The sequence below is a fragment of the Scyliorhinus torazame genome, chromosome 28 (assembly GCF_047496885.1).
Source record: "Scyliorhinus torazame isolate Kashiwa2021f chromosome 28, sScyTor2.1, whole genome shotgun sequence".
Taxonomy (NCBI): Eukaryota; Metazoa; Chordata; class Chondrichthyes; order Carcharhiniformes; family Scyliorhinidae; genus Scyliorhinus; species Scyliorhinus torazame.
This window is the reverse complement of record NC_092734.1, coordinates 34085422-34107940: the sequence shown is the minus strand read 5'-3', so window position 1 is coordinate 34107940 and position 22519 is coordinate 34085422. Positions and strand designations below refer to the sequence as shown.

At 44.0% G+C, this 22519-nt stretch overlaps 1 protein-coding gene across 1 annotated transcript in view; it reads left to right on the top strand.

Moving 5' to 3' along the window:
- The window catches only part of LOC140403679 (S-adenosylmethionine synthase-like), a 228937-nt gene that overhangs the window by 152288 nt on the left and 54130 nt on the right, over nt 1-22519 (top strand). Inside the window, exon 2 of the mRNA XM_072491843.1 lies at nt 21899-21976. Coding sequence (XP_072347944.1) covers nt 21899-21976 — 78 coding nt within the window. The remainder of the gene's footprint in view (nt 1-21898; nt 21977-22519) is intronic.

Below are 22519 nucleotides of genomic sequence, written 5' to 3'. Positions count from 1 at the left end.
ATGTCATTGGACAATGAGTGTTATGTCATTGAACAGGGAGCGTTTTGTCATTGGTCAAGTAGCCTTATGTAATTGGACAAAGAGCTTTTTGTCAATGGACAGGGAGCGTTACGTCATTGAACAGGGAGCGTTATGTCATTGAACAAGGAGCGTTTTATCATTGGTCAAGGAGCCTTATGTAATTGGACAAGGAGCGTTATGTCATTGAACAAGGAGTGTTTTTTCATTGGACAGGGAGCGTTATGTCATTGGACAAGGAGAGTTATGTCCTTGGACAAGTTGAGTTATGTCTTTGGACAAGGAGAGTTATATCATTGGACAAGGAGATTTATGTCCTTGGACAAGTTGAGTTATGTCATTGGACAAGGAGATTTATGCCATTGGACAAGAAGAGTTATGTCCTTGGACAAGTTGAGTTATGTCATAGGACAAGGAGTGTAATGTCCTTGGACAAGTTGAGTTATGTCATTGAAACAAGGAGAGTTATGTCCTTGGACAAGTTGAGTCATGTCATTGAACAAGGGGCGTTTTGTCATTAGACAGGGAGCGTTATGTCATTGGACAAGGAGAGTTATGTCATTGAACAAGGAGCGTTATGTCATTGGACAAGGAGCGTTTTGTCATTGGACAGGGAGCATTATGTCATTGGACAAGGAGCGTTTTGTCATTGGACAAGGAGCGTTTCTCATTGGACAGGGAGCGTTATGTCATTGGACAAGGAGCGTTATGTCATTGGACTGGGAGCGTTATATCATTGGACAAGGAGCGTTTTGTCATTGGACAGGGAGCATTATGTCATTGAACAATGAGCGTTATGTTAATGGACATGAAGCATTATGTCATTGGACAAGGAGCATTATGTCATTGGACAAGGAGCATTATGTCATTGGACAAGGAGCGTTCTGTTCTTGGAAAAGGGGAGTTATGTAATTGAAACAAGGGGAGATATGACATTGAAACAAGGGGAGTTATGACATTGAACAAGGAGCGTTTTGTCATTGGACAAGGGGCGTTATGTCATTTGACAAGGAGAGTTATGTAATTGAAACAAGGGGTGTTATGTCATTGGACAAGGAGCGTTATGTCATTGGACAAGGAGAGTTATGTCATTGAAACAAGGGGAGTTATGTCATTGGACAAGGAGCGTTATGTCATTGGACAAGGAGAGTTATGTCATTGGACAAGGAGCCTTTTGTCATTGGACAAGGAGAGTTATGTCATTGAAACAAGGGGAGTTATGTCATTGGACAAGGAGCGTTATGTCATTGGACAAGGAGAGTTATGTCATTGGACAAGGAGCCTTTTGTCATTGGGCAAGGAGCGTTATGTCATTGGACAAGGAGCGTTTTGTCATTGGACAAGGAGCGTTATGTCATTGGACAGGGAGCGTTTTGTCATTGGACAAGGAGCGTTTTGTCATTGCACAAGGAGCGTTTTGTCATTGCACAAGGAGCGTTATGTCATTGGACAGGGAGCGTTATGTAATTGAACAAGGAGCGTTATGTCATTGAACAAGGAGCGTTTTGTCATTGGACAGGGAGCCTTATGTAATTGGACAAGGAGCGTTATGTCATTGGACAAGGAGCATTTTGTCATTGCACAAGGAGCGTTATGTCATTGGACAGGGAGCGTTTTGTCATTGGACAGGGAGCGTTTTGTCATTGGACAGGGAGCGTTATGTCATTGGACAGGGAGCGTTATGTCATTGGACAGGGAGCGTTATGTCATTGGACAAGGGGCGTTTTGTCACTGGACAAGGAGAGTTATGTCATTGGACAGGCAGCGTTATGTAATTGAACAAGGAACATTTTGTCATTGGACAGGGAGCCTTATGTAATTGGACAAGGAGCTTTTTGTCAATGGACAAGGAGCGTTATGTCATTGTACAAGGACCGTTTTGTCATTGGACAGGGAGCCTTATGTAATTGGACAAGGAGCGTTATGTCATTGGACAAGGAGCGTTATGTCAATGGACAAGGAGCGTTTTGTCAAAGGACAGGGAGCGTTATGTCATTGGACAAGGAGCGTTATGTCATTGGACAAGGAGCGTTTTGTCATTGGACAAGGAGCGTTATGTCATTGGATAAGGACCGTTTTGTCATTGCACAAGGAGCGTTATTTCATTGGACAGGGAGCGTTATGTCATTGAACAAGGAGCATTTTGTCATTGGACAGGGAGTGTTATGTCATTGGACAAGGAGCGTGATGTCATTGAACAAGGAGCGTTTTTTCAATGGACTGGGAGCGTTATGTGATTGGACAAGGACCTTTTGTCATTGCACAAGGAGCGTTATGTCATTGGACAGGAAGCGTTATGTCATTGAAATAGGAGCGTTTTGTCATTGGACAAGGAGAGTTATGTCCTTGGACAAGTTGAGTTATGTCATTGGACAAGGAGAGTTATGTCATTGGACAAGTTGAGTTATGTCATTGGACAAGGAGCATTTTGTCATTGGACAGGGAGCGTTATGTCATTGGACAGGGAGCGTTATGTCATTGGACAAGGAGCATTTTGTCATTGGACAGGGAGCGTTATGTCATTGAACAAGGAGCGTTATGTCATTGAACAAGGAGCGTTATGACAGTTAACAAGGAGCGTTACGTCATTGGACAGGGAGCGTTATGTCATTGGACAGGGAGCGTTATGTCATTGGACAGTGAGCGTTATGTCATTGAACAAGGAGCGTTTTGTCATTGGACAGGAGCGTTATGTCATTGGACAGTGAGCGTTATGTCATTGAACAAGGAGCGTTTTGTCATTGGACAGGAGCGTTATGTCATTGGACAAGGAGCGTTATGTCATTGGACAGTGAGCGTTATGTCATTGGACAAGGAGCGTTTTGTCATTGGACAAGTTGAGTTATGTCATTGGACAAGGAGAGTTATGTCATTGGACAAGGAGCGTTTTGTCATTGGACAAGTTGAGTTATGTCATTGGACAAGTTGAGTTATGTCATTGGACAAGGAGCGTTTTGTCATTGGACAGGAAGCGTTATGTCATTGGACAGGGAGCGTTATGTCATTGGACAGTGAGCGTTATGTCATTGAACAAGGAGCGTTTTGTCATTGGACAGGAGCGTTATGTCATTGGACAAGGAGCGTTATGTCATTGGACAGTGAGCGTTATGTCATTGGACAAGGAGCGTTTTGTCATTGGACAGGAGCGTTATGTCATTGGACAAGGCGCATTATGTTATTGGACAAGGAGCGTTTTGTCATTGGACAAGGAGCGTTATGTCACTGGACAGGGAGCGTTATGTCATTGGACAGGGAGCGTTATGTCATTGGACAGGGAGCATTATGTCATTGGACAAGGAGCGTTATGTCATTGGACAAGGAGCGTTCTGTTCTTGGAAAAGGGGAGATATGACATTGAAACAAGGGAGAGTTATGTCATTGGACAAGGAGCGTTTTGTCATTGGACAAGGAGCGTTATGTCACTGGACAAGGAGCGTTTTGTCATTGGACAGGGAGCGTTATGTCATTGGACAAGAAGCGTTTTGTCATTGGACAGGAGCGTTATGTCATTGGACAAGAAGCGTTATGTCATTGGACAAGGAGCGTTATGTCTTTGGACAGGGAGCGTTAGGTCATTGGACAAGGAGCGTTATGTCATTGGACAAGGAGCGTTATGTCATTGGACAAGGAGCGTTATGTCATTGGACAAGGGGCGTTTTGTCATTAGACAGGGAGCGTTATGTCATTGGACAAGGAGAGTTATGTCATTGGACAAGGAGCGTTATGTCAGTGAACAAGGAGCACTATCTCATTGGACGAGGAAAGTTCTGTTCTTGGAAAAGGGGAGTTATGTCTTTGAAACAAGGGGAGAAATGACATTGAAACAAGGGGAGTTATGACATTGACCAAGGAGCGTTTTGTCATTGGACAAGGGGCGTTATGTCATTGGACAATGAACGTTATGTCATTGGACAGGGAGCGTTTTGTCATTGGACAAGGAGCGGTATGTCATTGGACAGGGAGCTTTATGTCATTGGACAAGGAGCGTTATGTCAGTGAACAAGGAGCGTTTTGTCATTGGACAAGGAGCGTTTTGTCATTGGACAAGGAGCGGTATGTCATTGGACAGGGAGCTTTATGTCATTGAAACAAGGGGAGATATGACATTGAAACAAGGGGAGTTATGACATTGACCAAGGAGCGTTTTGTCATTGGACAAGGGGCGTTGTGTCATTTGACAAGGAGAGTTATGTTATTGGACAAGGAGCGTTTTGTCATTGAACAAGGAGCGTTTTGTCATTGGACAAGGAGCGTTTTGTCATTGGACAGGGAGCGTTATGTCATTGGTCAAGGAACGTTTAGTCATTGGACAGGAGCGTTATGTCATTGGACAGGGAGAGTTATGTCATTGGACAATGAGCGTTATGTCATTGGACAGGGAGCGTTTTGTCATTGGACAAGGAGCATTATGTCAGTGAACAAGGAGCACTATGTCATTGGACAAGGAAAGTTCTGTTCTTGGAAAAGGAGAGTTATGTCATTGAAACAAGGGGAGATATGACATTGAAACAAGGGGAGTTATGACATTGAACAAGGAGCGTTTTGTCATTGGACAAGGGGCGTTATGTCATTGAACAAGGAGAGTTATGTCATTGGACAATGAGCATTATGTCATTGGACAAGGAACGTTCTGTTCTTGGAAAAGGGGAGTTATGTCATTGAAACAAGGGGAGATATGACATTGAAACAAGGGGAGTTATGACATTGAACAAGGAGCGTTTTGTCATTGGACAAGGGGCGTTATGTCATTGAACAAGGAGAGTAATATCATTGGACAAGGAGCGTTTTGTCATTAGACAGGGAGCGTTATGTCATTGGACAAGGAGAGTTATGTCATTGGACAATGAGCATTATGTCATTGGACAAGGAACGTTCTGTTCTTGGAAAAGGGGAGTTATGTCATTGAAACAAGGGGAGATATGACATTGAAACAAGGGGAGTTATGACATTGAACAAGGAGCGTTTTGTCATAGGACAAGGGGCGTTATGTCATTGGACAAGGAGAGTCATGTCATTGAACAAGGGGCGTTTTGTCATTAGACAGGGAGCGTTATGTCATTGGACAAGTAGAGTTATGTCATTGAACAAGGAGCGTTATGTCATTGAACAAGGAGCGTTATGTCATTGGACAAGGAGCGTTTTGTCATTGGACAGGGAGCATTATGTCATTGGACAAGGAGCGTTTTGTCATTGGACAAAGAGCGTTTCTCATTGGACAGGGAGCGTTATGTCATTGGACTGGGAGCGTAATATCATTGGACAAGGAGCGTTTTGTCATTGGACAGGGAGCATTATGTCATTGAACAATGAGCGTTATGTTAATGGTCACGAAGCATTATGTCATTGGACAAGGAGCATTATGTCATTGGACAAGGAGCGTTCTGTTCTTGGAAAAGGGGTGTTATGTCATTGAAACAAGGGGAGATATGACATTGAAACAAGGGAGAGTTATGTCATTGGAAAAGGAGCGTTTTGTCATTGGACAAGGACCGTTATGTCATTGGACAAGGAGCGTTTTGTCATTGGACAAGGAGAGTTATGTCATTGGACAAGGCACGTTATGTCATTGGACAATGAGTGTTATGTCATTGAACAGGGAGCGTTTTGTCATTGGTCAAGTAGCCTTATGTAATTGGACAAAGAGCTTTTTGTCAATGGACAGGGAGCGTTACGTCATTGAACAGGGAGCGTTATGTCATTGAACAAGGAGCGTTTTATCATTGGTCAAGGAGCCTTATGTAATTGGACAAGGAGCGTTATGTCATTGAACAAGGAGTGTTTTTTCATTGGACAGGGAGCGTTATGTCATTGGACAAGGAGAGTTATGTCCTTGGACAAGTTGAGTTATGTCTTTGGACAAGGAGAGTTATATCATTGGACAAGGAGATTTATGTCCTTGGACAAGTTGAGTTATGTCATTGGACAAGGAGATTTATGCCATTGGACAAGAAGAGTTATGTCCTTGGACAAGTTGAGTTATGTCATAGGACAAGGAGTGTAATGTCCTTGGACAAGTTGAGTTATGTCATTGAAACAAGGAGAGTTATGTCCTTGGACAAGTTGAGTCATGTCATTGAACAAGGGGCGTTTTGTCATTAGACAGGGAGCGTTATGTCATTGGACAAGGAGAGTTATGTCATTGAACAAGGAGCGTTATGTCATTGGACAAGGAGCGTTTTGTCATTGGACAGGGAGCATTATGTCATTGGACAAGGAGCGTTTTGTCATTGGACAAGGAGCGTTTCTCATTGGACAGGGAGCGTTATGTCATTGGACAAGGAGCGTTATGTCATTGGACTGGGAGCGTTATATCATTGGACAAGGAGCGTTTTGTCATTGGACAGGGAGCATTATGTCATTGAACAATGAGCGTTATGTTAATGGACATGAAGCATTATGTCATTGGACAAGGAGCATTATGTCATTGGACAAGGAGCGTTCTGTTCTTGGAAAAGGGGAGTTATGTAATTGAAACAAGGGGAGATATGACATTGAAACAAGGGGAGTTATGACATTGAACAAGGAGCGTTTTGTCATTGGACAAGGGGCGTTATGTCATTTGACAAGGAGAGTTATGTAATTGAAACAAGGGGTGTTATGTCATTGGACAAGGAGCGTTATGTCATTGGACAAGGAGAGTTATGTCATTGAAACAAGGGGAGTTATGTCATTGGACAAGGAGCGTTATGTCATTGGACAAGGAGAGTTATGTCATTGGACAAGGAGCCTTTTGTCATTGGACAAGGAGAGTTATGTCATTGAAACAAGGGGAGTTATGTCATTGGACAAGGAGCGTTATGTCATTGGACAAGGAGAGTTATGTCATTGGACAAGGAGCCTTTTGTCATTGGGCAAGGAGCGTTATGTCATTGGACAAGGAGCGTTTTGTCATTGGACAAGGAGCGTTATGTCATTGGACAGGGAGCGTTTTGTCATTGGACAAGGAGCGTTTTGTCATTGCACAAGGAGCGTTTTGTCATTGCACAAGGAGCGTTATGTCATTGGACAGGGAGCGTTATGTAATTGAACAAGGAGCGTTATGTCATTGAACAAGGAGCGTTTTGTCATTGGACAGGGAGCCTTATGTAATTGGACAAGGAGCGTTATGTCATTGGACAAGGAGCATTTTGTCATTGCACAAGGAGCGTTATGTCATTGGACAGGGAGCGTTTTGTCATTGGACAGGGAGCGTTTAGTCATTGGACAGGGAGCGTTATGTCATTGGACAGGGAGCGTTTTGTCATTGAACAAGGAGCGTTTCTCATTGGACAGGGAGCGTTATGTCATTGGACAAGGAGCTTTTTGTCATTGGACTGGGAGCGTTATGTCATTGGACAAGGAGCATTTTGTCATTGGACAGGGAGCATTATGTCATTGAACAATGAGCGTTATGTCAATGGACAAGAAGGATTATGTCAATGGACAAGGAGCGTTTTGTCATTGGACAGGGAGCGTTATGTCATTGGACAAGGAGAATTTTGTCATTGAAACAAGGAGAGTTATGTCCTTGCACAAGTTGAGTTATGTCATTGAACAAGGAGAGTTATGTCCTTGGACAACTTGAGTTTTGTCATTCGACAAGGAGCGTTATATCCTTGGACACGTTAAGCTATGTAATTGAACAAGGACTGTTATGTCATTGGACAAGTTGAGTTATGTCATTGGACAAGGAGCATTATTTCATTAAACAAAGGGGATTTATGTAATTGAACAGGGAGCGTTATGTCATTGAACAAGGAGCGTTTTGTCATTGGTCAAGGAGCCTTATGTAATTGGACAAGGAGCGTTACGTCATTGAACAAGGAGTGTTTTTTCATTGGACAGGGAGCGTTATGTCATTGGACAAGGAGAGTTATGTCCTTGGACAAGTTGAGTTATGTCTTTGGACAAGGAGAGTTATATCATTGGACAAGGAGAGTTATGTCCTTGGACAAGTTGAGTTATGTCATTGGACAAGGAGAGTTATGCCATTGGACAAGGAGTGTAATGTCCTTGGACAAGTTGAGTTATGTCATTGAAACAAGGAGAGTTATGTCCTTGGACAAGTTGAGTTATGTCATTGGACAAGGAGAGTCATGTCATTGAACAAGGAGCGTTATGTCATTGAACAAGGAGCGTTATGTCATTGGACAAGGAGCGTTTTGTCATTGGACAGGGAGCATTATGTCATTGGACAAGGAGCGTTTTGTCATTGGACAAGGAGCGTTTCTCATTGGACAGGGAGCGTTATGTCATTGGACAAGGAGCGTTATTTCATTGGACTGGGAGCGTTATATCATTGGACAAGGAGCGTTTTGTCATTGGACAGGGAGCATTATGTCATTGAACAATGAGCGTTATGTTAATGGACATGAAGCATTATGTCATTTGACATAGAGCATTATGTCATTGGACAAGGAGCGTTCTGTTCTTGGAAAAGGGGAGTTATGTAATTGAAACAAGGGGAGATACGACATTGAAACAAGGGGAGTTATGACATTGAACAAGGAGCGTTTTGTCATTGGACAAGGGGCGTTATGTCATTTGACAAGGAGAGTTATGTCATTGAAACAAGGGGAGTTATGTCATTGGACAAGGAGCGTTATGTCATTGGACAAGGAGCCTTTTGTCATTGGGCATGGAGCGTTATGTCATTGGACAAGGAGCGTTTTGTCATTGGACAAGGAGCGTTATGTCATTGGACAGGGAGCGTTTTGTCATTGGGCAAGGAGCGTTATGTCATTGGACAAGGAGCGTTTTGTCATTGGACAAGGAGCGTTATGTCATTGGACAGGGAGCGTTTTGTCATTGGACAAGGAGCGTTTTGTCATTGCACAAGGAGCGTTATGTCATTGGACAGGGAGCGTTTTGTCATTGGACAAGGAGCGTTATGTCATTGGACAGGGAGCGTTTTGTCATTGGACAAGGAGCGTTATGTCATTGGACAGGGAGCGTTTTGTCATTGGACAAGGAGCGTTATGTCATTGGACAGGGAGCGTTTTGTCATTGGACAAGGAGCGTTATGTCATTGGACAAGGAGAGTTATGTCATTGGACAAGGAGAGTTATGTCATTGGACAAGGAGCCTTTTGTCATTGGGCAAGGAGCGTTATGTCATTGGACAAGGAGCGTTTTGTCATTGGACAAGGAGCGTTATGTCATTGGACAGGGAGCGTTTTGTCATTGGACAAGGAGCGTTTTGTCATTGCACAAGGAGCGTTATGTCATTGGACAGGGAGCGTTATGTAATTGAACAAGGAGCGTTATGTCATTGAACAAGGAACGTTTTGTCATTGGACAGGGAGCCTTATGTAATTGGACAAGGAGCGTTATGTCATTGGACAAGGAGCATTTTGTCATTGCACAAGGAGCGTTATGTCATTGGACAGGGAGCGTTTTGTCATTGGACAGGGAGCGTTATGTCATTGGACAAGGAGCGTTTTGTCATTGGACTGGGTGCGTTATGTCATTGGACAAGGAGCGTTTTTTCATTGGACAGGGAGCATTATGTCATTGGACAAGGAGCGTTTTGTCATTGGACAAGGAGCGTTTCTCATTGGACAGGGAGCGTTATGTCATTGGACAAGGAGCGTTTTGTCATTGGACTGGGAGCATTATGTCATTGGACAAGGAGCATTTTGTGATTGGACAGGGAGCATTATGTCATTGAACAATGAGCGTTATGTCAATGGACAAGAAGGATTATGTCAATGGACAAGGAGCGTTTTGTCATTGGACAAGGAGCGTTTCTCATTGGACAGGGAGCATTATGTCATTGGACAAGGAGCGTTTTGTCATTGGACAGGGAGCGTTATGTCATTGGACAAGGAGAATTATGTCATTGAAACAAGGAGAGTTATGTCCTTGCACAAGTTGAGTTATGTCATTGAACAAGGAGAGTTATGTCCTTGGACAACTTGAGTTTTGTCATTCGACAAGGAGAGTTATATCCTTGGACACGTTAAGCTATGTTATTGAACAAGGACTGTTATGTCATTGGACAAGTTGAGTTATGTCATTGGACAAGGAGCATTATTTCATTAAACAAAGGGGATTTATGTAATTGAACAAGGAGCATTATGTCATTGGACAAGGAGCGTTTTGTCATTGGACAAGGAGCGTTTCTCATTGGACAGGGAGCATTATGTCATTGGACAAGGAGCGTTTTGTCATTGGACAGGGAGCGTTATGTCATTGGACAAGGAGAATTATGTCATTGAAACAAGGAGAGTTATGTCCTTGCACAAGTTGAGTTATGTCATTGAACAAGGAGAGTTATGTCCTTGGACAACTTGAGTTTTGTCATTCGACAAGGAGAGTTATATCCTTGGACACGTTAAGCTATGTTATTGAACAAGGACTGTTATGTCATTGGACAAGTTGAGTTATGTCATTGGCCAAGGAGCATTATTTCATTAAACAAAGGGGATTTATGTAATTGAACAAGGCGCATTATGTCATTGAGCACGGAGCGTTATGTCATTGGCCAAGGAGAGTTATGCCATTGAAACAAGGGGAGTTATATCATTGGACAAGGAGAGTTATGTCCTTGGACAAGTTGAGTTATGTCATTGGACAAGGAGAGTTATGCCATTGGTCAAGGAGAGTTATGTCCTTGGACAAGTTGAGTTATGACTTTGGACAAGTTGAGTTATGTCATTGGACAAGGAGAGTCATGTCGTTGGACAAGGGGCGTTTTGTCATTAGACAGGGAGCGTTATGTCATTGGACAAGGAGAGTTATGTCATTGAACAAGGAGCGTTATGTCATTGAACAAGGAGCGTTATGTCATTGAACAGGGAGCGTTATGTCATTGGACAAGGAGCATTATGTCATTGGACAAGGAGCGTTCTGTTCTTGGAAAAGGGGAGTTATGTCATTGAAACAAGGGGAGATATGACATTGAAACAGAGAACATAGAACATAGAAAATACAGCACAGAACAGGCCCTTCGGCCCACAATGTTGTCCCGAACCTTTGTCCTAGATTAATCATAGATTATCATTGAATTTACAGTGCAGAAGGAGGTCATTCGGCCCTTTGAATCTGCACTGGCTCTTGGAAAGAGCACCCTATCCAAACTCAACACCTTCACCCAACACCAAGGGCAATTTGGACATTAAGGGCAATTTATCATTGGCCAATTCACCTAACCCGCACATCTTTGGATTGTGGGAGGAAACCGGAGCACCCGGAGGAAACCCACGCAGACACGGGGAGGACGTGCAGACTCCGCACAGTCAGTGACCCAAGCCGGAATCGAACCTGGGACCCTGGAGCTGTGAAGCAATTGTGCTGTCCACAATGCTACCATGCTGCCCTTGAGAACAAATAAATCTACACTATATCATTTAACCGTAATCCATGTATCTATCCAATAGCTGCTTGAAGGTCCCTAATGTTTCCGACTCAACTACTTCCACAGGCAGTGCATTCCATGCCCCCACTACTCTCTGGATAAAGAACCTACCTCTGATATCCCTCCTATATCTTCCACCTTTCACCTTAAATTTATGTCCCCTTGTAATGGTTTGTTCCACCCGGGGAAAAAGTCTCTGACTGTCTACTCTATCTATTCCCCTGATCATCTTATAAACCTCTATCAAGTCGCCCCTCATCCTTCTCCGTTCTAATGAGAAAAGGCCTAGCACCCTCAACCTTTCCTCGTAAGACCTACTCTCCATTCCAGGCAACATTCTGGTAAATCTTCTTTGCACCTTTTCCAAAGCTTCCACATCCTTCCTAAAATGAGGCGACCAGAACTGTACACAGTACTCCAAATGTGGCCTTACCAAAGTTTTGTACAGCTGCATCATCACCTCACGGCTCTTAAATTCAATCCCTCTGTTAATGAACGCGAGCACACCATAGGCCTTCTTCACAGCTCTATCCACTTGAGTGGCAACTTTCAAAGATGTATGAACATAGACCCCAAGATCTCTCTGCTCCTCCACATTGCCAAGAACTCTACCGTTAACCCTGTATTCCGCATTCATATTTGTCCTTCCAAAATGGACAACCTCACACTTTTCAGGGTTAAACTCCATCTGCCACTTCTCAGCCCAGCTCTGCATCCTATCTATGTCTCTTTGCAGCCGACAACAGCCCTCCTTAATATCCACAACTCCACCAATCTTCGTATCGTCTGCAAATTTACTGACCCACCCTTCAACTCCCTCATCCAAGTCATTAATGAAAATCACAAACAGCAGAGGACCCAGAACTGATCCCTGCGGTACGCCACTGGTAACTGGGATCCAGGCTGAATATTTGCCATCCACCACCACTCTCTGACTTCTATCGGTTAGCCAGTTCGTTATCCAACTGGCCAAATTTCCCACTATCCCATGCCTCCTTACTTTCTGCATAAGCCTACCATGGGGAACTTTATCAAATGCCTTACTAAAATCCATGTACACTACATCCACTGCTTTACCTTCATCCACATGCTTGGTCACCTCCTCAAAGAATTCAATAAGATTTGTAAGGCAAGACCTACCCCTCACAAATCCGTGCTGACTATCCCTAATCAAGCAGTGTCTTTCCAGATGCTCAGAAATCCTATCCTTCAGTACCCTTTCCATTACTTTGCCTACCACCGAAGTAAGACTAACTGGCCTGTAATTCCCAGGGTTATCCCTAGTCCCTTTTTTGAACAGGGGCACGACATTCGCCACTCTCCAATCCCCTGGTACCACCCCTGTTGACAGTGAGGACGAAAAGATCATTGCCAACGGCTCTGCAATTTCATCTCTTGCTTCCCATAGAATCCTTGGATATATCCCGTCAGGCCCGGGGGACTTGTCTATCCTCAAGTTTTTCAAAATGCCCAACACATCTTCCTTCCTAACAAGTATTTCCTCGAGCTTACCAATCTGTTTCACACTGTCCTCTCCAACAATATCGCCCCTCTCATTTGTAAATACAGAAGAAAAGTACTCGTTCAAGACCTCTCCTATCTCTTCAGACTCAATACACAATCTCCCGCTACTGTCCTTGATCGGACCTACCCTCGCTCTAGTCATTCTCATATTTCTCACATATGTGTAAAAGGCCTTGGGGTTTTCCTTGATCCTACCCACCAAAGATTGTTCATGCCCTCTCTTAGCTCTCCTAATCCCTTTCTTCAGTTCCCTCCTGGCTATCTTGTATCCCTCCAATGCCCTGTCTGAACCTTGTTTCCTCAGCCTTACATAAGTCACCTTTTTCCTCTTAACAAGACATTCAACCTCTCTTGTCAACCATGGTTCCCTCACTCGACCATCTCTTCCCTGCCTGACAGGGACATACATATCAAGGACACGTAGCACCTGTTCCTTGAACAAGTTCCACATTTCACTTGTGTCCTTCCCTGCCAGCCTATGTTCCCAACTTATGCACTTCAATTCTTGTCTGACAACATCGTATTTACCCTTCCCCCAATTGTAAACCTTGCCCTGTTGCACGTACCTATCCCTCTCCATTACTAAAGTGAAAGTCACAGAATTGTGGTCACTATCTCCAAAATGCTCCCCCACTAACAAATCTATCACTTGCCCTGGCTCATTACCCAGTACTAAATCCAATATTGCCCCTCCTCTGGTCGGACAATCTACATACTGCCTTAGAATTCCTGGACACACTGCACAAACACCACCCCATCCAAACTATTTGATCTAAAGAGTTTCCAATCAATATTTGGGAAGTTAAAGTCGCCCATGACTACTACCCTATGACTTCTGCACCTTTCCAAAATCTGTTTCCCAATCTGTTCCTCCACATCTCTGCTACTATTGGGGGGCCTATAGAAAACTCCTAACAAGGTGACTGCTCCTTTCCTATTTCTGACTTCAACCCATACTACCTCAGTAGGCTGATACTCCTCGAACTGCCTTTCTGCAGCTGTTATACTATCTCTAATTAATAATGCCACCCCCCCCACCTCTTTTACCACCCTCCCTAATCTTATTGAAACATCTATAACCAGGGACCTCCAACAACCATTTCTGCCCCTCTTCTATCCAAGTTTCCACATCGTAGTCCCAAGTACCGATCCATGCCTTAAGTTCACCCACCTTATTCCTGATGCTTCTTGCGTTGAAGTATACACACTTCAACCCCTCTCCGTGCCTGCAAGTACTCTCCTTTGTCAGTGTTCCCTTCCCCACTGCCTCATTACACGCTTTGGCGTCCTGAATATCGGCTACCTTAGTTGCTGGACTACAAATCCGGTTCCCATTCCCCTGCCAAATTAGTTTAAACCCTCCCGAAGAGTACTAGAAAACCTCCCTCCCAGGATATTGGTGCCCCTCTGGTTCAGATGCAACCCGTCCTGCTTGTACAGGTCCCACCTTCCCCAGAATGCGCTCCAATTATCCAAATACCTGAAGCCCTCCCTCCTACACCATTCCTGCAGCCACGTGTTCAACTGCACTCTCTCCCTATTCCTAGCCTCGCTATCACGTGGCACCGGCAACAAACCAGAGATGACAACTCTGTCTGTCCTGGCTTTTAACTTCCAGCCTAACTCCCTAAACTTGTTTATTACCTCCACACCCCTTTTCCTACCTATGTCGTTGGTACCAATGTGCACCACGACTTGTGGCTGCTCCCCCTCCCCCTTAAGGATCCTGAAGACACGATCCGAGACATCCCTGGCCCTGGCACCCGGGAGGCAACATACCTTCCGGGAGTCTCGCTCGCGACCACAGAATCTCCTATCTATTCCCCTAACCATTGAATCTCCTACAACTATTGCTTTTCTATTCTCCCCCCTTCCCTTCTGAGCCCCAGAGCCAGACTCAGTGCCAGAGACCTGGCCGCTAGGGCCTTCCCCCGGTCGGTCATCCCCCCCAACAGCATCCAAAACGGTATACTTGTTTTGAAGGGGAACGGCCACGAGGGATCCCTGCACTTTCTGCCTGTTTGTTTTTTTCCCCCTGACTGTAACCCAGCTATTCTTGTCCTGTACCTTGGGTGTGGTTACCTCCTTGTAACTCTTCTCAATCACCCCCTCTGCCTCCCGGATGATCCGAAGTTCATCCAGCTTCAGCTCCAGTTCCCTAACACGGTCTTTGAGGAGCTGAAGTTGGGTGCACTTCCCGCAGGTATAGTCAGTGGGGACACCGGTGGTATCCCTCACCACCCACATCCTACAGGAGGAGCATGTAACTGGCCTAGCCTCCATCCCCTCTTACCTGCCAGAATATAGCTGCCCTGTGGACTAACTAGATCTCCGCCATCCGACCCTGCTCCCAGTCAGCTACACTTTCTGTAAACTCCTGGCTCTCTTCGCACTCTTTGCGGAAATGTCGGAAACAAAATGAAAGGAGCACCTTACTCCCTCCTCACCTAACTCCCTCGGTCACCAAACTCTCACTATCGCACTCAAATGCACCAAATTCAGCACTCAGTGCAAACAAAGTCTGTACTTTAGGGGATCACTTTTATACTGTGAATCTAGCCTCTGAAAACCTGGCCTAATCCAATTAACTAATTAACAAGCTCCAGCTGCAAGTGCCTACAAGTAGAAGCTGGTTTAAAGCTTATTGAAAATTCACCTTCTTCTAAACCAAACAGCAACTTTTAAGTTAATTAACTCAATAAAAGAAAGACTAAACTTTAGATAAAAATGAAGCCTTATACTCCCTCGGTCACCAAACTCTCACTATCGCACTCAAATGCACCAAATTCAGCACTCAGTGCAAACAAGGGGAGTTATGACATTGAACAAGGAGCATTTTGTCATTGGACAAGGGGCGTTATGTCATTTGACAAGGAGAGTTATGTAATTGAAACAAGGGGTGTTATGTCATTGGACAAGGAGAGTTATGTAATTGGACAAGGAGAGTTATATCATTGAACAAGGGGAGTTATGTCATTGGACAAGGAGAGTTATATCATTGAACAAGGAGAGTTATATCATTGGACAAGGAGAGTTATGTCATTGGACAAGTTGAGTTATGTCCTTGGACATGTTAAGTTATGTCATTGAACAAGGAGTGTTATGTCATTGGACAAGGAGAGTTATGTCCTTGGACAAGTTGAGTTATGTCATTGGACAAGGAGAGTTATGTCCTTGGACAAGTTGAGTTATGTCATTGGACAAGGAGAGTTATGTCCTTGGACAAGGAGAGTTATGTCATTGAAACAAGGAGAGTTATGTCCTTGAAAAAGTTGAGTTATGTCCTTGGACAAGTTGAGTTATGTCATTGGACAAGGAGATTTATGTCATTGGACAAGGAGAGTTATATCATTGAAACAAGGAGAGTTATGTCCTTGCACAAGTTAAGTTATGTCATTGAACCAGGAGAGTTATATCATTGGACAAGGAGAGTTATGTAATTGGACAAGGAGAGTTATATCATTGAACAAGGCGAGTTATGTCATTGGACAAGGAGAGTTATATCATTGAAACAAGGAGAGTTATGTCCTTGGACAAGTTGAGTTATGTCATTGACAAGGAGAGTTATATCATTGGACAAGGAGAGTTATGTCATTGGACAAGTTGAGTTATGTCCTTGGACAAGTTGAGTTATGTCATTGAACAAGGAGAGTTATGTCATTGGACAAGGAGAGTTATGTCATTGAAACAAGGAGAGTTATGTCCTTGGACAAGTTGAGTTATGTCCTTGGACAAGTTGAGTTATGTCCTTGGACACGTTAAGTTATGTCATTGAACAAGGAGAGTTATGTCATTGGACAAGGAGAGTTATGTCATTGAAACAAGGAGAGTTATGTCCTTGGACAAGTTGAGTTATGTCCTTGGACAAGTTGAGTTATGTCCTTGGACACGTTAAGTTATGTCATTGGACAAGTTGAGTTATGTCATTGGACAAGGAGCGTTTTGTCATTAAACAAAGGGGATTTATGTAATAGAACAAGGCGCATTATGTCATTGAGCACGGAGCGTTATGTCATTGGACAAGGAGCGTTATGTCATTGGACAGGGAGCGTTATGTCATTGGACAAGGAGAGTTTTGTCATTGAAACAAGGGGAGTTATGTCATTGGAGAAGGAGCGTTATGTCATTGGACAAGGAGCGTTCTCTCATTGGACAGGGAGCGTTATGTCATTGAACAAGTAGCGTTTTGTCTTTGGACAGGGAGCGTTCTGTCATTGGACAAGGAGCGTTTTGTCATTGGACAGGAGCGTTATGTCATTGGACAAAGAGCGTTTTGTCATTGGACAGGGAGCGTTATGTCATTGGACAGGGAGCGTTTTGTCATTGGACAAGGAGCGTTATATCATAGGACAAGGAGCGTTTTGTCATTAGACAGGGAGCGTTATGTCATTGGACAAGGAGAGTTATGTCATTGGACAAGGAGCGTTTTGTCATTGGACAAAGAGCGTTTTGTCATTGGACAGGGAGCGTTTTGTCATTGGACAAGGAGCGTTATATCATAGGACAAGGAGCGTTTTGTCATTCGACAGGGAGCGTTATGTCATTGGACAAGGAGAGTTATGTCATTGAACAAGGAGCGTTTTGTCATTGGACAAGGAGCGTTTTGTCATTGGACAAGGAGCGTTATGTCATTGGACAAGGAGCATTATGTCATTGGACAAGGAGCTTTCTGTTCTTGGAAAAGGGGAGTTATGTCATTGAAACAAGGGGAGATATGACATTGAAACAAGGGGAGTTATGACATTGAACAAGGAGCGTTTTGTCATTGAACAAGGTGCGTTTTGTCATTGGACAAGGGGCGTTTTGTCATTTGACAAGGAGAGTTATGTAATTGGACAAGGAGAGTTCTGTCATTGAACAAGGAGCGTTTTGTCATTGGACAAGGAGCGTTTTGTCATTGGATAAGGAGCGTTATATCATTGGACAGGGAGCGTTTTGTCATTGGACAGGGAGCGTTATGTCATTGGACAAGGAGCGTTTTGTCATTGGACAAGGAGAGTTATGTCATTGGACAGGGAGCGTTATGTCATTGGGCAAGGAGCGTTTTGTCATTGGACAAGGAGCGTTATGTCATTGGACAGGGAGCGTTATGTCATTGGACAAGGAGCGTTATGTCATTGGACAAGGAGCGTTATGTCATTGGACAAGGAGCGTTTTGTCATTGGACAAGGAGCGTTATGTCATTGGACAAGGAGCGTTTTGTCATTGGACAAGGAGAGTTATGTCATTGGACAGGGAGCGTTATGTCATTGGGCAAGGAGCGTTATGTCATTGGACAAGGAGATTTATATCATTTGACAGGGAGCGTTATGTCATTGGACAGGGAAAGTTATGTCATTGGACAAGGAGCATTATGTCATTGGACAAGGAGAGTTATGTCATTGGACAAGTTGAGTTATGTCATTGGACAGGGAAAGTTATGTCATTGGACAAGGAGCGTTATGTCATTGGACAAGTTGAGTTATGTCATTGGACAAGGAGCGTTTTGTCATTGGACAATTTGAGTTATGTCATTGGACAGGGAGCGTTATGTCATTGGACAAGGAGCGTTTTGTCATTGGACAAGTTGAGTTATGTCATTGGACAAGGAGCGTTATGTCATTGGACAGGGAAAGTTATGTCATTGGACAAGGAGCGTTATGTCATTGGACAAGGAGAGTTATGTCATTGGACAAGTTGAGTTATGTCATTGGACAAGGAGAGTTATGTCATTGGACAGGGAGCGTTATGTCATTGGACAAGTTGAGTTATGTCATTGGACAAGGAGCGTTTTGTCATTGGACAATGTGCGTTTTGTCATTGGACAAGGAGCGTTATGTCATTGGACAAGGAGAGTTATGTCATTGGACAAGTTGAGTTATGTCATTGGACAAGGAGAGTTATGTCATTGGACAAATTGAGTTATGTCATTGGACAAGGAGAGTTATGTCATTGGACAAGTTGAGTTATGTCATTGGACAAGGAGAGTTATGTCATTGGACAAGTTGAGTTATGTCATTGGACAAGGAGAGTTATGTCATTGGACAAATTGAGTTATGTCATTGGACAAGGAGCGTTATGTCATTGGACAAGGAGAGTTATGTCATTGGACAAGTTGAGTTATGTCATTGGACAAGGAGAGTTATGTCATTGATCAAATTGAGTTATGTCATTGGACAAGGAGAGTTATGTCATTGGACAAGGAGAGTTATGCCATTGGACAAGGAGAGTTATGTCCTTGGACAAGTTGAGTTATGTCATTGGACAATGGTTGTTATGACATTGAAAGAAGGGGCGTTATGACATTGAAACAAGGGGAGTTATGTCCTTGGACAAGTTGAGTTATGTCATTAGACAAGGAGAGTTATGACTTTGAAACAAGGGGAGTTATGACATTGCAACAAGGAGAGTTATGTAATTGGACAAGGAGAGTTATATCATTGAACAAGGGGATTTATGTAATTGGACAAGGAGAGTTATGTCATTGAAACAAGGAGAGTTATGTCCTTGGACAAGTTGAGTTATGTCATTGGACAATGGTTGTTATGACATTGAAAGAAGGGGCGTTATGACATTGAAACAAGGGGAGTTATGACATTGAATCAAGGGGAGTTATGACATTGAAACAAGGGGAGTTATGACATTGAAACAAGGGGAGTTATGACATTGAAACAAGGGGAGTTATGACATTGAAACAAGGGGAGTTATGACATTGAAACAAGGGGAGTTATGTCATTGGAAAAGGGGAGTTATGACATTGAAACAAGGAGTGTTGTGACATTGAAACAAGGGGAGTTATGACATTGAAACAAGGGGAGTTATGACATTGAAACAAGGGGAGTTATGACATTGAAACAAGGGGAGTTATGACATTGAAACAAGGGGAGTTATGACATTGAAACAAGGGGAGTTATGTCATTGAAACAAGGAGAGTTATGTCATTGAAACAAGGGGAGTTATGACATTGAAACAAGGAGTGTTGTGACACTGAAACAAGGAGTGTTGTGACATTGAAACAAGGAGAGTTATGACATTGAAACAAGGGGAGTTATGACATTGAAACAAGGGGAGTTATGACATTGAAACAAGGGGAGTTATGACATTGAAACAAGGGGAGTTATGACATTGAAACAAGGGGAGTTATGTCATTGAAACAAGGAGAGTTATGTCATTGGACAAGGAGAGTTATATCATTGAACAAGGAGCGTTTTGTCATTGAACAAGGAGCGTTTTGTCATTGGACATGGAGAGTTATGTCATTGGACATCGAGAATTATGTCATTGGACAAGGAGAGTTCTGACATTGAAACAAGGAGAGTTATGACATTGAAACAAGGAGAGTTATGACATTGAAACAAGGAGAGTTATGACATTGAAACAAGGAGAGTTATGACATTGAAACTAGGGGAGTTATGTCAGTGAGCAACATATTTGTCCACATTGGAATCACAACGAAGCCACCAGTGTAGATATCTCAAGTCTTAAACAGTAACTTTCCCAGTCTTACTGCATTATCCCATCCAGTCAGGCAGCAGTTTTGGCTCTAAAATCATTTATGTGCACTCATCTCGGCAAGGGGAAAACTTTGCCAGTGCTGCTCCATCCCTAATATTACCCTCTCCACCCAGGTACAAACAGGCTTGGGTTGTATTTGGCAGACACATGAACAGTGTCTACTTGGGGAGGTACTTGGAGCTGTGTGGCAGGTAATATACGTAGCTCGGGAAGGGGGAAGCTTAGAGCAATACGTCCATATGAGGCGACAAACCACATGGATCTGTCTTTGCCTCTTAGTGTTTCCATGTCTAACATTGGCAGCAAAATGTGCTCATTCATCCTGTAAAGTACCCATTGCTTTCATCAAGGCTTTATCCACCCTGCTCCACTCAGTCCTATCAGACAGTGGGTGTCCTCCTCCCTATACCCAATTGGAAATAACAGTTCAGACCAGTATTCTTCTTTCTAGTTTTTACTGGTGTTCTATTTTTAAGTATGCAAGACCAGTTCGGGTCTGTATTCTTATTTCCCTCGTTGTACTGTTTTTTTCCTTCTGGGTAGGTAGGTCTGATCATTCAGTGAACATGAGGCATCTATCACAGGAAATTGGCGTGTACCCCGGCTTCTCTCAGATAGGGTCATGCCTACCTCCCCACTGGCAAAATATGTTGATGTTGTACAGCTAGAGGGCGATGATGACCCCATAGTCTGCTGGGTCGAATAATATTTCTCCCATCTCTCTGAGTGATATTTTGAAGTGATCCCTTTAACCTGCTGAAGGAAAGTTCCTCGTGAATACTCCCCGATTCACTTGAGTCTTTGTAATGTTAAACACCCCGTTGCCAGTAAGTTTCCCCCCCCCCCCCCCCCCCCCCCCCGCCCACCTCCACTCCTTACACTCATCAGCCCCTTCATTGGTGCATGGACTGAGCCTCCGGCACCTGCGTACACTGGGTACACGGGGCCAGAGACACGCAGATGTTCAGATGGGCCGGTTCACAGGGCTACGGTTACGCGGGTGTGATATTGTTCTGCAGGCCCACCCCAGTCTACCTCTTTCACTCTCATTTCTAAATCGGTCACTCTAACCGTGAGCCTCCGCCTCCGTGTATATCTGTGTTCCAGACCGTTAGGACAGCCCGTTGTTAAGGCCACTTCGACAAATAGGCAGCGTGGTGGCACACTGGTTAGCACTGCTGCTTCACAGCGCCAGGGATCCGGGTTCGATTCCCAGCTTTGGGTGATTGTGCGGAGTTTGCACGTTCTCCCCGTGTCTGCGTGGGTTTCCTCCGAGTGCTCCTGTTTCCACCCACAGTCCAAACGTGGACAGGTTAGGTGGACTGGCCATGAGAAATTGCACCTTGGTTTCCAAAAGGTTAGGTGAGGTTTCTAAATTTCGGTTATGGTGTGAGGGCGTGTGTCTAGATAGGGTGCTCTTTCTGAGTGTCGGTACAGTCTCAATGGGCCGAATGGCTTCCTTCTGCACTATAGGAATTCGATGAAATTCAGGTTGCCACTGATGTCAATTTCTTCTTTGCCTCAGATAAAATCTGTGATCAGATCAGTGACGCTGTGTTGGATGCCCACCTCAAGCAGGACCCTGATGCCAAGGTTGCATGTGGTGAGTGAATTGTGTCATTATCAGGCGAGAAGAACCTCATGACGTCAGACCCAGGAAGGATTTGGGATAAATTCCAAATTAGAACGAAGGCATTAAATTACAATTCCGCAAAAAAGAGTTTAAATATTCAATAGAAGGCAAGGCTGGGGGAGGGGACGGGGGCTGGGGTTCGGCGTGGTGGGGAGGGGGCTGAATGAATAGAAGTCCTTCAAACATGAAGGACGTTGATGGGGGTCAACGTAGAAGAGATAGCACCACTTGTTTGGCAGCCCAAAGCTCAGGCCGGTAAATATATGATAGCCACATATAAATCCAGTCGGGAACTCAGGAGAAATGTCTTTACCCGGAGAGCGAAGAGTGTGGGGAACTCACGAACACAAGACATGATTGAAGTGCATAGCGGCGATGTGTTGAAGTAGAAGCCCATGCGGAAGACAAGAGCAGATGGATATGTTAATAGATGGGATGAAGTATTGTTAGAAGAGGTTCTCTTGCAGCATAGACCCAGCATCGGCCTTTTGGGCTGAATGGACTTTTTTTGGA